The sequence below is a fragment of the Mesoplodon bidens genome, assembly GCF_964165515.1.
Source record: "Mesoplodon bidens genome assembly, contig: HAP1_SCAFFOLD_191, whole genome shotgun sequence".
In the NCBI taxonomy this organism is placed as follows: Eukaryota; Metazoa; Chordata; class Mammalia; order Artiodactyla; family Ziphiidae; genus Mesoplodon; species Mesoplodon bidens.
Genome location: NW_027672060.1, coordinates 317,663 through 331,514, shown reverse-complemented (window position 1 = coordinate 331,514; position 13,852 = coordinate 317,663). Strand labels below are relative to the sequence as shown.

The following is a 13,852-nucleotide window of genomic DNA, read 5'->3' as shown; positions in this document are numbered from 1 at the left end:
TCTGATCTGCGCTTTGAGAACCTAATAAGGCTGCTTAAAGAAAAATCGTGAAAGTGTGGGGCCTCCCTGCAACTGGACTCCCCTGGAGTTTTAACTCTCATGCTCATTTACGTCAAGCCTCCAGCACTTCATCAATTAAAATGTAAGTTCTCCTGCACCACTACTGGCTCTGGCATCTAGCTTCTACTCCTGAGCTTCACTCAAGTAAGCTGTGACTCTGTGTATCTGCCTGTTTCACCAATTTTCAGAGCAGTGGTTTGCCCTGTGACCTCAATTCCTTGATGAGTCTAAGAAAAGTTGTTGACTTTTCAGTTTGTTCAAGTGTCCTTGTTTTGAGGATGGGAGTGATGACTTCCAAGCTCCTTATATCCCACACTGGAAACTGGAACCCTCTGATTTTTGTTAGTTTCTTCTCACCTCTGTAGCTTGTCAGTGCTTGACTTTGGCAGTGAGCACCAGTAACCCATGCCAGTGCACCATTTGGGAGGGCAGGGAGTCCCTGATGACAGACCTTTCAAGTCCCTCTCTCTGCCAATGACTTCAGTGATCCTCCAGGCCATATTCCCAGGCTCCCTGGCTCCTCCTGTCCTCTGCTCAGCTCTTTCCCTCCACCTCTGCCTTAGTCTCCCTATTCAGCAGTGGGTCTCTGGGACTTGCTCGGGGGGCAGGTCGGAGTGAGTATTTCCCAGGTGTCTGAAGAGAGGTCAGACAGACTAACAGGCATGTGGGCACAGCCTGCAGGAGTAGGAAGAACAAAGATGTTCAAGTTCTCTCAAGAGAGATCAAGGGTTGAATTCCTGTTCTTACTACTTTCTACCTATGTCATCTCTGAAAAGCTAATTAACCCTACTAGGCTTCAGTTTATCTTTAAAAAGCAATTAAATCAGGATAATACCGAGCACTAAGTTGGTTTCAGTTAATGGGGAAACTGGCTAGGCTGGAGATGAAATTTGGTCCATCAGTTGTGTGGATGAGATTGGGATCCCTTGGTTAGAGGTCTGAGAACATCCAGGAGGGGCAGAGAATCACCTAACTCCAGAAATATGGTGTATGATGGCGAGGACCCCAGGGCCCAGCCAGCCTGAAGTTGCTGTGGTTGGGAGAAAAATAGGAGCTTAGGACCAGTGGAGTGGCTACTACTTCAGCTGAACTGCCTGAGCACCCCTGATTCTGTGGAGAGTCACTGACATCCAGGGGCCTGAGCAACCTTGCCTGAGACCCCATAGCCGAGTTTACCACCAAGGGAGGGAATATTTGTCTTCCTCTGTCCACAGACTGCTGGGCTTTTAAGGGCTGATGCTGGTGGACACAGAGCTAGGTGTGGTGGTACCTCAGTGGTAGAGCTCCAGCCAGAGGGATGGCCAGAGGCAGGGAGTGAGTCAATGCCTAGACAGGTGTGGATGCTGGGAAGACACTTTCTTGATGCCTCCCAAGATCATCTTGGGAAGGGAGTTCCTGTGCAGGGTCCTGGCTCCAGCCAGTGACATCCTATTGTTCATGTGCATGTGAGTCCATTTGTGCTCACCTGCCAGTGAGGGTTCAGGATATTTGGGCAATGCCAGGATTGGAAAGAACTTACACTGAACCCTTTGAATGGCATCTAGTCCATATTGGATATGTGCTAAATGGGAAATCTACCACATTTCCATGGGTTATGAAGGCTGGGGTGGGTGCATTGCGAGGCCTCCTGGGATCCCGTTGGCTGCACAAGGACTCTGTGTCAGGCACATTGGCAGGAAGGGTGACTAAAGCATTGCTTGAAGGCTTATTGCCAGGCCACTAAGTATTGAGTCACCGAAGCAGAAAGGAGACACCAGGCTCCAACTGCTGGAGGTGTGAGGGCATCTTGGACCAGGCTAGCCTGGGCCCCTACACAGAAGACAGCAGTGTCATGTGGGTTTGGGGGCCAGGTGGGCAGTGCATTGGGCCCCTTCAGACTGTGGAGAGTGGGAGCATGGGAATGGGTGAGGAGGGTGCTGGAAGTCGACTATAGGAGCAGAGGTCTGAGGGCTGCCAGCCTGGACCTCAGCTCACAGCCTGGCATCGGGCCTCCTCTCTCTGTTTCCCACTCACTCTGCTAGACCCGCCACATTCAAAAGCCCTGTATGCTTCAGGCTGGAAACCCCTTCCTTATGGCCTGGGTCATGTACTCCAGTCCAAGTCAATTGTCCTGCACTCTGGGAACTTCCCTCTACCTCCGTGGGGAGTTGGTCCTTGTTCCTCCAAATCCCACGAGGGACGGTTCTTTACTCTGGGAAATATCCTTACTCCCCTGTATATAGACACCTGGGAAAATGTCTTACTTCCTATTAAAGGCTGAATTGTACCCCAAAAAATTCATATGTTGAAGTCCTAACCCCAGTACCTCAGAATGTGACAATTTTTTTTTGGTTGCACCATGCAGCATGTGGGATCTTAGTTCCCCAACCAGGGATGGAACCTGTGCCCAATGCAATAAAAACGTGGAGTCTTAAACCTTGGATCTCCAGAGAAGTCCCCAGAATGTGACTTTATTTGGAGTAGTGCTTTTAAAGAGATAATTGAGTTAACATTACGTCGTTAGGGTAAGCCCTAAGCCAATATGACTGGTGCTCTTATAGGAAGGGAAAATTTAGATACAGAAACACACAGAGGGAAAACAATGTGAGGACACAGGGAGAAGGTGGCCATCTATCAGCCAAGGAGAGAGACCTTAGACTTCTGGGCTTCAGAACTGTGAGATGATAAATTCCTGTTGTTTAAGCCACATTGCCTGTGGTATTTTTTATGGCACCTGGAGCTGACATATCCTTCCTCTGAAGGCCTGTGTACCCCCATGGCAGGAGTGGTGTCTGCAAGTGAAGACACCTTTCTCTCTCCCCATCTGGACTTCCTCAGTGTCCTCTGACTATCCCTGCCTTCCTCCTGGGATAGTCTCCCTGCCGGGTCCTGCTTCCTTGTCCACGGAGCCAGACAACAGACCTCAAGGGAAAGGTTGAGTCTTGAGGATCATGGGGGGCAATAGGGCCCCAAGACAGGAGCAAGATGACTCTTTCATTAGTTTTTATTTGTTTTTTTATGCTTGGTTTGTGGGCTGGAAACAGTTGGAAAGGAAAGCGAAGAAGGCACCAGTGAAAGGTGATGGGGCTTGGGGAGGGGAGGGGCAGAAGGTTCCAGCGAGGAGACTGGGCCCTGAGGCAGAGAGCAAGAGCAGAGGGGCTTGGCGCATCACTGCAGGGCTTTCCATATGGCACCAAGCATGAGCAACAGCAGGGGCCAGCTCTGTGGAGGCACAAAGGCTTTGCCAGGCCCAGGCGAGCCCGCAGCCTGCAGAGTCTGGTATGGAAACAGCGTCTGAGGAGGAGCGGACGTGGCCTCAGGGAGAGGTGTGAGTCTCTGGATCTCGACGATCCAGTCGGTGAAGTAGGTGAAGATACTGGGGTAGAAGGGATGACGGCAGTCAAAGCCCCAGCTGGACAGCCCCATCAGAACCCAGGCACTGGCGAAGTCACAGACGAGGGGCCCCCCGGAATCGCCCTTGGAGAGAGATGGGAGTTCATGTGGGTGACTGAGCCAGGTCTAAGAAGACCAGGTAGCAAGGTGGGGCTTATGAGTCTCTGCCATCCAGGCTCAGGTGCACCTCTGTAAAAGTCACAACACCAGCGTCCCACTGCAGAGCAGCCCTATTAAGCCATGCAGGCAGGCAGTGGAATCATGCTTTAGGAAGTCCCTCATTGACCCTCAGGACAATCATGGATCTAAACCTATCAACATATGGACCCCTGTGCCCAGCGAGGTCCTGGTGGTCCAGGACAGGGCAATATCCAAGGCCAAGAAGGGACAGCTGCACCATAGGGCCCAAGAGAGCTGCTCTGTGAGTAAAGCCTGGCCAGCTAAAGCTGCGTCTGTCCCCAGCTCTTGCAAAACCCTGAACTGCAGCAGCACATGCCCACGTGGGTCCTCCTCCTTTTTCTTTCATTTAGTTAGGCCTTTAGTTTTTCTCTCAACTTCTTGGTTGAGCATCTTCAGGAAATGCCCATACCCAGGCATGGTTTAGGCAGCCTGTTTTGCTCGGGGAGAAGATCGGTGGTCCCCAGAAAGCTGCTGGAGTCCTAAAATGCTGTCAGGGCAGGACAATCTGGATGGAAATCCCCTCACTCATCAGCCAAAGCGAAGGTCCCATCCTTGGGTGTGGGGGTGGAGGAGCAGGGGCCATGGCCATGCTTGGTGCTCCTCCACTAACCTGTCCAACACGCACATCAAGCATCCAGGGCAGCCTCCGCCTTTGGGCACAGCGGTGAAATGACAAGCCTCCTCTTTTGTCGTGCTTTTGTAAATAAGCCAATTAGCCTGCCATGTGTCAGCTGTGACATGTGGTAACAAGCCATGGAAGGGACAGAACAGGAAGGGAAGGGCATTTCATAAGATGGAGACACAAAGCTTTCCTGTGCTGAGACTACAGGCAAGAAACAACCTAACTTTCTGATGAAGAAGAGGGAGCAGTAAGTGCAGACGAGGAGAGGAGGGTTGAGCCAGGTGGGGGGGGGGAGGAAGAGCAGTGATGTGTGTGGAGCCAGGGGGATAAATGGGACATGGGGTCATAGGGCCTTATGGTGAGGGGTTAGATTTGACCCCCATGGAGGACTGTCTAGGTTATGTTTAGCACTTGGATCACTCTGATGCTGTGTGGAGAATGAACCAGTTGGGAGGTAGCTACAGGAGAGAAGCGGAGAGATTATTGATGGGGAGGGCCAGGGTGGTAAGAAACAGTCAGATTTGGGGCAATATGTTGAAGGAGGCAATAGGACCTTTCAAATCTGAGCCTTTCTCACCAACCAGGGAGAAACTGCAGAGGGGAAGCAGCAGGCTGAGCATGGAGCCCTGGGGTCTCCAGCATTTAGAGGTGGGAGGGGAGGGGACCAGGTGTAGAGCAGAGTAGTTGGCTAGTCCTGGTGCCCAGGAAATGGGAGTGAGAGTTTCTGAAGTGGTGAGTGAGAGGAGGACTCAGGTCCACCGGTGGTTCTGGCAAGACAGGCTCCTGGGGATATTGGTCATGTGGCTCTGGTCACACACTGGCGACACTCCTGGGTAGAGTGGGTTAGATTCAGTGCTGCTGTGGGTCTTTTGGGGAAGGAAGGCAGACAAATTGGGCAATAGCAGGAGGGAGATGGCTGTTGCACGTTTACACATGAGCCAGGAAAGGGGGAGACAGAAGACATGGAGCAGGAAAGCCTTTGGGCACCCAGAGCTCCAGGACGGACTGGCTGGGATGGGCCATGAGGCTCAGGAGAGATGGAAGATACTGGGGTGGGGGAAAGTAGGGCTGGCAAGATGAATGGGCTCTAGTCTGATTGATTGCTTTGGTGTTCTCAGTGAAATAAGATCTCCAGCTGAGAGGGGCGGTGGGGGAAGCGGCGGCTTGCAGGAGAGAGAAGGGTACATGCTGTAACTGGCCAAAAATAACCCTCAAAGATGCCCATCCTCATCACTGGACCCTTCGGCTATGTTACCTTATGTGGCAAAAGGGACTCTTCAGCTGTGACGGAGTTGAGCATCTTGAAATAGGAAGACTATCCTGGATTATCTGGGTGGACCCAATGTAATCACAAAGGTCCTCATGCAGAAAGAGGGAGGCAGGAGGTCAGAGTCAGAGGAGGAGATGTGGTGACAGAAGCAGAGGTAGGAGCAATGTGCTTTGGGTACAGAGGAAGGGGCCATGAGCCAAGGAATGCTGGTGGCCTGGAAAAAGCTAGCAAGAGCAAGAAAACATTCTCCCCTAGAGTGTCCAGAAGGAACCAGCCTGGCCAACACCTTGATGTTATACTTCTGACCTCCAGAAATCTAAGAGAATAAAGTTCTGTTTTAGCCACCCACTTTGAGGTGATTTGTCACTGCAGACCCAAGAAAGTCATACACGGGGTCTTCTTGGAGATTGGGAATGTGCCATCATCACCTCAGTTCTTCCCCTCTGTGCTCCCTAGCTGGGGTGCCTTTGGCCCTCCCCACAGTGTACCCACCCCAAGCTGTTCAAGGCCAGGGGAAGGCCTGGTCCCTGTCCACTCCAGGCCTCAGGGATTCATGCAGATGAGCCATGTGGTTGTCTACATTATGATGGATTCTGGGCCAGTACGGGGGAGATGGGAAGGGCTCCAATAGCCTCCTGGACCCTGGGGAGCTCTCAGGAGGCAGAGGAAGCCCCAACACTAATGTATCCCATGCAAACTGAGATGCACAGCAAACCGTGTGTGTGTGTGTGTTGGGCAGGGCCAGAGCAATGAACTCTACCTTGGGTGAGAGGACAGGTCTAAGACAGGCCCAGAAAAACAGGTACAATCCAGATAGAGGGAGGCAGACCAGGCCAGGAGATTGATATCCAGCAGTTGTTAAGCACCTACGGAATGCCAGGCACAGTACTAAATTTTCTATAAGGACCTTATTAAGTGGAGGCCATTGGCAACCCCATTTCATGGGTTATCTTAGGTCACAATCTCAGTAAATGACAGATTGAAGACTTTAACAAGGTCTGTCCTGCCCCATAGTCTGAGCACTGAGTGCTCCTATGGTCTATCTCTCCACAGACTTGTTTCTGGGTTCCCTGTGCAAGCGGAAGGCACTTCAGGGAGAGAAGAGACCCCCGGTTGGAGGATGGGGACCAGAGCAAGCATGTGGCAGAAGATGAATCTAGACGGAACCTCTCAGACAGGCTGTGGTGACTGAAAGGCTAAGGGAGGCAGGAGGGGCCATGTGCTGGGGATCCTGGGTGTCCAGCTCAATGGTGTTCTCAGCCTGGGGAGAAATGAAAGGGGGTGGGGCCAAGGGGCACTATGGATGTCATTAGGCAAGCAGACAAAGGGCTCCAGCCCTGAACTCCATGGGCATGACCTCTGCAGGCTGGAAGGGAGGTCTACCGTGACAGCCACATGGGGACTCGGGGGACTGAGCCCTTTATTTCACCTGCAGGTGCAGCTGACTCTGTGAGAATGATGGGCCAGGCCAGACAGCCATCGGTTTTTGACTGGGAACCAAGAAACCTGGGTCTACCTCCTACCAGGTGGGCACGTGGCCAAGCTTCTTCCCTCTGGCTCAGTAGCTTCATTGGGCCGCCATGAAAACAGCTGTCCGTGAGGCCTTCCCAAGGACCAGGTGCATCCCATCCCTCCTCTGTGCATTTCCTGGGGTGCCAAAGCATATTACCACAAACTGGGTAACTACAAAAACAACAGAAATTTCTCTTCTCACAGTTCTGGAAGCCAGAAGTCTGAAATCAAGTGTCTCTCTGTATATCTCTCAGCTCACCCTAAATTCAGAATAGTCTCATCTCGAGATTCTTAGCTAATCACATCTGCAAAGACCTTTTTCCAAATCAGTTTACTTTCTGAGATTCCAAATAGTTACAAATTTAGGGGACACTATCCAACCCACTACACCATCCTTTCAACAGTCCCATGAAGGAGGCCTCAGAATCCTACACTATGAATGAGGACATGGGCTCGGAAGGTGAAAAGGCCTTCAGGGCAGAGCAGTGTCTCTAACTCCAGAACCCTAATACTCTTCCCTCCACTCCACAATGCCATCTATGTAAAAGATCCTCACAGGATACCAGCTTGGAAGGCTGGGCCCTAAGGCGGATATGGTGGAGGTCAGGTTAGGCTTGGAGTCAGAATACGGGGAACCAGGTTGTGCTGTCTTATTTTAGGGTAACTACTTTCCCTCTCCTGGTCTGTTTGCCCACCTCTAAAATTGAGCATTACAGAGAGAGGAAAGAAATGTTTACAATTCAAATATCCAACAGTGGACTCATACCTGGAATATGTAAAAATACACAAAGAGCCCCGAAAGAAAAGGAAGACAACCCAACAAAAGTGTGAGAGGGGGTAAAATCTTGAAGGGAAACTTTAGACAAGATACCCAATGACAATAAACATATGAAAGTATATTTAACTTGTCATCAGGGACTTGTAAACCACCATAAGCTATCAAAATGAGAAAAGACGGAAAGTGCTAAGTTTTGGCGAGGATATAAACTCTTATCCAGTACTTCCCTGGTGATCCAGTGGTAAAATATCTGCCTTCCAATGCAGGGGACACGGGTTCAATCCCTGGTTGAGGAACTAAGATCCCAAATGCCATGGGGCAACTAAGCCAGTGTGCCGCAACTAATGAGCTCGTGCGCCTCAAGAGAAACCGCATGCCACATCTACAGAGCCCATGCACTCCGGAGCACCATACACAACAGCTAGAGAGAGAAAACCCACACACGACAACTAGAGAAAAGCCTGAGAACCGCAACCAAAGAGAAACCGGAGCAGACAGCGCACCATAACGAAAGATCCCACATGCCACAGCAAAGATCCCTTGTGGTGCAACTAAGACACAACACACATGTACCAAAATGTTCATTGCAGCTCTGTTTACAATAGCCAGGACATGGAAGCAACCTAAGTGTCCATCAACAGATGAATGGATAAAGAAGATGTGGCACATATATACAATGGAATATTACTCAGCCATAAAAAGAAATGAAATTGAGTTATTTGTACTGAGGTGGATGGACCTAGAGTCTGTCATACGGAGTGAAGTAAGTCAGAAAGAGAAAAACAAATACCGTATGCTAACACATATATATTGAATCTAAGAAAAAAAAAGGTCATGAAGAACCTAGGGGCAAGACTGGAATAAAGACACAGACCTACTACAGAATGGACTTGAGGATATGGGGAGGGGGAAGGGCAAGTTGTGACAAAGTGAGAGAGTGGCATGGACATATATACACTACCAAAAGTAAAATAGATAGCTAGTGGGAAGTAGCCGCATAGCACAGGGAGATCAGCTCGGTGCTTTGTGACCACCTAGAGGGGTGGGATAGGGAGGGTGGGATGGAGGGAGATGCAAGAGGGAAGAGATATGGGAACATATGTATATGTACAACTGATTCACTTTGTTATAAAGCAGAAACTAACACACCATTGTAAAGCAATTATACTCCAATAAAGATGTAAAAAAAAAAACGACACGACACAGCCAAAAAAATAAGGAAAATTAATAAATAAAATAAATAAATATTAAACTCTCATCCACTGCTGGAATGAGTGGAAATGGTGCAACCACTTTAGAGATGTTAGGAAATATCTGCCAAAGCTGAATATACACATACCATTTAATTCAACAATTCTACTCAAGGGCTTCTGTGAAATAGAAGATAAAACATTTGGAAGTGAAAAGAAATGAAAAACCTCTAAAATACCCATGAAGAGGAGAACTGATCATAGAATTCAATTCACACAATAGAGTCCTTGTAGAGCAATGAGACTGAACAAACTATAACTACATTTAAGAGTTTGGATGAATCTCACAAATATAAAGACACAAAAGATTGACAACTGGAAATAAATTCTATTTATGGAATATTCAGAATCTAAGTTGTCAGAAGTGAAGGTGGTGGTTTCTGTTGGGTGTTGGTGATAGGAAGGAGGTGTGAGTGGGGCCTCTGGGGTATTGGTCACGTGTTGCGTCACTATGTGAACGTTCCTCCAACTTATGAAAACAGCATGAATATATTCTTTTGTATGTATGTTACACTTCAATAAAAACTTTAAAGTATGCCTCATAAAAAGATGCTGTTTGAGGGTGCTGCCAGTAGATGCCCTTATGTGCAAGGGGCTTAGGAAGGGGCTATCCTGGGGGACACTGCCAAGGAATGGAGCCCAGGAAGACATGTGGAGGGAGGAAATGGGAAGTCCCAGGGATCTCCACAAAGACAGTAGAGGCAACACAGCCCCTCTCCCAGGGAAACTGAGGCCCTGAGAACAGGCAAGGGAAGAACAGAAACGACCTTGCTCACTTGGCAGATGGCCTTTCCTGTCGAGAAGTCCCCAGCACACAGCATGTCCTCGTGCATGGAGAAGTTCTTGCCTTTTCTAAGTCTGTATAATATATTACAAAACTTGTTCTCAATGAAGCCCACCTTACCCTCCTGGAGATGGAAGGGTTCGAGCAGAGGCGCTGCGAGGATAAGGAGGAAATCAGTGAAGGATGCTGTGGCTTAGCTACAGGCTACTCTGCCTTACTGTTCACCACTTCAACATGGAGTTTTCTCAGCACAGCTGAGCCTTCAGCACTGTTTCAGTCTTCTACCTATGCCTAGTAAGCCCTCCTCCTTTTCTCAAACTTTTCCAGACTCATCCTATTCCCTCCACCTCCCTCATAGCAATAGACCACAACTCTCCTATTCCACAAAGGAAAAAGGCAAATCCCACCAACACATGCCACTCAGTGGTGCTTAGCAAGCATTCACCAACCTACCTACCCTTTCACAAACCATCCCATCCACTCTCCATTTGTCTATCATTAACCTTTCCATCCATCCACTAATTCCTCCATCCATCTTCCTATCTTTCCTCTTTCCTCATGTCCCATTCATGCACTCACCCTTTCATCCATTTGCCCATTTACCGATCTTTTGATCCGTCTCCACTCCATCTATCTCTGCCTACCATCCTTTCGCCCACCCACCCATCTTCCCTTCCACCCACTCATCCTCCCACCTACCCCTCACCCATCCACCCTCTCATCCAATCACTCATTTATTCCTCTGTCCTTGTGTTCAGTATCTTTTAGACACTAATGATACACAGGACCATTCTTAGTTGGGGGAGACAAGGATACCTAGCAGGGCCCTGTGGGGCTCCTGGGCACAAAGCCTTTCTGTGTCCCGCATTTCTTTGATTACAGGAAATAGACTTCATTCAGCCTCCATGACTTTCTCTGAGTTCCACCGGGCAGATTCAAGCAGTTGTTAATTAGGGAAGGGAGGGGATGCGAGACCAGTGAGAAACATTTAAGAGAAACAATAGTGCAGCCTTGGGGCAAGGTCCTGGCTCCCCATCAACGGATACACAAAACAATATCTCTGAGCTATTTTGCAGATACCGAAACCCCCTCCAGGTGGGAGAAGTGGATGATTAACAATGGTATGCTGCCCACAAGCATGTAGACCCCAGACCAGCTGGAACCTGAAGGTCGATGATGCTGACTCCTACTTACCTCACAACCACCTCATCAGAAAAATGGCCAAGAGCTGATCACGCCCTCGTTGAACCATTACTTTAAAACTTCTCACTATCCTCTCCAAGTAGACACACAGTTTTTCGAGGCAGGAGCCCGCTGTGTCCCCCTTTGCCTGGCAAAGTAAGAAAGCTATCCTTTTCTACTTCACCCAAAACTGTCTCTGAGATTTGATTTAGCACCAGTGTACAGAGAAGCTGAGCTTTTGGCATCAACAGGGTAAATGAAGTAAATAAGACAAATTGTTTTAGATCTAAGAAGTGGTGTAAAGGAAGTAAAACAGGGAGATGTGCTATTAGGGGTTGCCTGTTGTAGCTCATATGATCAAGTAAAACTCCTCAGAGGAGTAGCTGAGTTGTACATGTAAAGAAATGAGTCATGCCAAGGTTAACAGGGAGAGCAAGCGAGGCCACAGAGGCAGCCAAGGTGAAGGCCCTGAGGTGGGGATGGCCTTGGCATATTCAAGCAGGAAGGAGGCCTGTTGGCTGGGATGGTGTGGGTGAGGGATGTAGTAGGAGATGAGCAGAGAGGAATGGGGGCCAACATTATGCACGGCCTGAGAGCCAAGGTAGGGAGTTTTGACTTTTTTCTAGGTATAAATGAGAAGGCACTGAGGGTAATGAGCAGGGAACTGGCATGACTCCTGCTTTAAAGCAAACACTCAGACAGCTATGTGGAGACTAAAGTATGGCACAAAGGGTGAGACCTCGGAAACCTGTCTGGAGGTCCAGGCAAGAAATGATGGTCTATAGGACCAAGGTGGCAGCACTGGGTACCTACCAGTCACCTGACCCTGCCCAGGCCACAGGCTGGGATATTAAAACAAGAAAGACAGGGTTTCTGTCCTCAAGGAGTAACTGTGTGTGTGTGTGAGAGAGAGAGAGAGAGAGAAATGTGGTGTATGTGTGGTGTGTATGTGTTGTGTATGTGGTGTGAGAATGTTGGGAACGTGGTTGTTTGTCCTATGATTAGGGACTGTTCCTGACACACTACGGGGCAATGGCCAGGGATGCTGACACATCCCACCCAATGAGGACAGCTTCTGTTCAAAACACCTGTAGCACCTCTGTTGAGAAACACGGTACCAAATTATGACCCTACAAATAATTAAAATATATATTCTTTTTCCCCTTAATTTTGCAACATAAGCATTTCCCCCAATCATAAACACTCCTTTCTGTAATAAAGACTCTTGCTCATAAGTCTTTGCCTATATTTCTCCTCTTTCCATTTTAAAAAAGATAATTATTTTCCCGTGTTATTCAGTTCACCTAATAAGCTTACAAAGTAGATAGTTGAGCTGGGTTGGGGGAAGAGCAAAGTGAGGTTCAGAGAGTGAAACACTCAAGTCATAATCATTCTAACTTGATCATGCAGGCTCAGAGCTCAGAAGTCGTGCATGTGTTTTCTTTCCACTTTTCCCAAGCTCCTCTTATGGCAATGGGAAATCAGGGTGTTTGTCAGTGGTCTGGAATGAGCCAGGCCCCAAGTTTGACCTTTGAGTTGAATCAAGTCATCTCAGATCCATGGTTGATTAAAACCTTGGAATCCAGAACCAGAAAGACTTCAAGAACCCAGAATCTTGATTCCAAAAGTCAAAGATTCCCAGACTTACAGTGTAAAGCTTTGCACTTAGGGAACACTGAAGCTTTAGAATCACACACTTTCAGAACTAGAACTATAATGGTCCAGTCCTCTAGAAATGAGGCATCGTGGGCCAAGATCCAGTGCCTCGTTGCTTGGGGACCCCTCAGGTGGAGCCACACCTCCCTTCTTCCCTCCTCTGTCCTTCTCCCCTTCCTCCTCCCCACCCTCATCTGCCCCCAACCCGACTCTCCTACAGCCCCTCACTTTCCTCATTGAGCATCCCCCAGCCAGTTATCCAGCAGGATGAGTTACTGGGTAGCTGCATGTCAGGTACTGGGAGGCAGGCGGTGATGATGTAGGAGGTGAAATTCACAGGAAATAGCAGCTGCAACATGGCTATGTCACTCCTGAACGGATGTAACTTCTCAAAGTCTGGGTGCATGATAATCCGGCTCAGGGACATCTCTCGGGTGTGCTGGGTGTGCTGGTGCAGCTGGGTGCTTCCTGACAGAACCTGGTAGTTCTCTGGGGCGTGGGATTTTCTGGATGAAGAAGGGCACGTCGTCACCATCACCTCTGCGTGTGGGCTACCTCTTTCCCTGCAGCCTCATCTAACTGCCCACACTCCTCTGGACCCCTCTACCCCACACGATGCTAGACAGCTTTTATCTCCTAATTCTAGTGTTCAGGAGCCCTTCTTTCTTGGGGCTAATTGATATTCTACTTACAACCTCAGACACACAGCTTCTCCATCACACACTAGAATCAGAGGAGCATTGAATCCCTGTGCTGGAAAGATTCTTGGTGGAGTTATCAAATGAAGGTCTTTTGATTGTACACAGGAGGAGTTCTGGTTCAATCCCAGCTCTAACTTTACCCTTCCCAAGACTCCCTACAATCCACCTTCTGGCCCCACACTCTTCCTGACCCCTCCTTTCTTTAAACACCTTCCTGCCCAAGGGCTGCTTCTCCACTTAGTTATAAGGACTCAAAAAAGATTTGTTAAATAAATGAGCAAATGAGTGCAGGAAACACACTGAACACAGGTGTTGAAACTTCCTACCTCCCTGACTGTTTGCAAGGCTCATCCACCTGGAGACCCACTCATACTCCCCTTGCCCAAACCCTTCCCCTCTAGAAAGCCTCTCCCTCTCCATAGCCCTTCTCTGGAGCCCCCAGCCCATGCATCTGCCCTTCTCACCCATGTTGGGCCTTCTCGTGA

General features: G+C 49.0%; 1 protein-coding gene across 1 annotated transcript; it reads right to left on the bottom strand.

The window, feature by feature from the left end:
- Positions 1 to 3,207: 3,207 nt before the first annotated feature.
- On the bottom strand, positions 3,208 to 13,381 carry LOC308610645 (putative serine protease 47; the record flags this gene model as incomplete). The annotated part of the gene is made up of 3 exons (XM_081259708.1): positions 12,895 to 13,381; positions 9,821 to 9,981; positions 3,208 to 3,516 (listed from the first exon to the last, which is right to left on the bottom strand). Exons 1-3 carry the CDS (start codon positions 13,199 to 13,201, stop codon positions 3,208 to 3,210), a joined length of 777 nt encoding a protein of 258 aa, XP_081115834.1. The 5' UTR covers positions 13,202 to 13,381.
- Between the last annotated feature and the right edge of the window lie 471 nt (positions 13,382 to 13,852).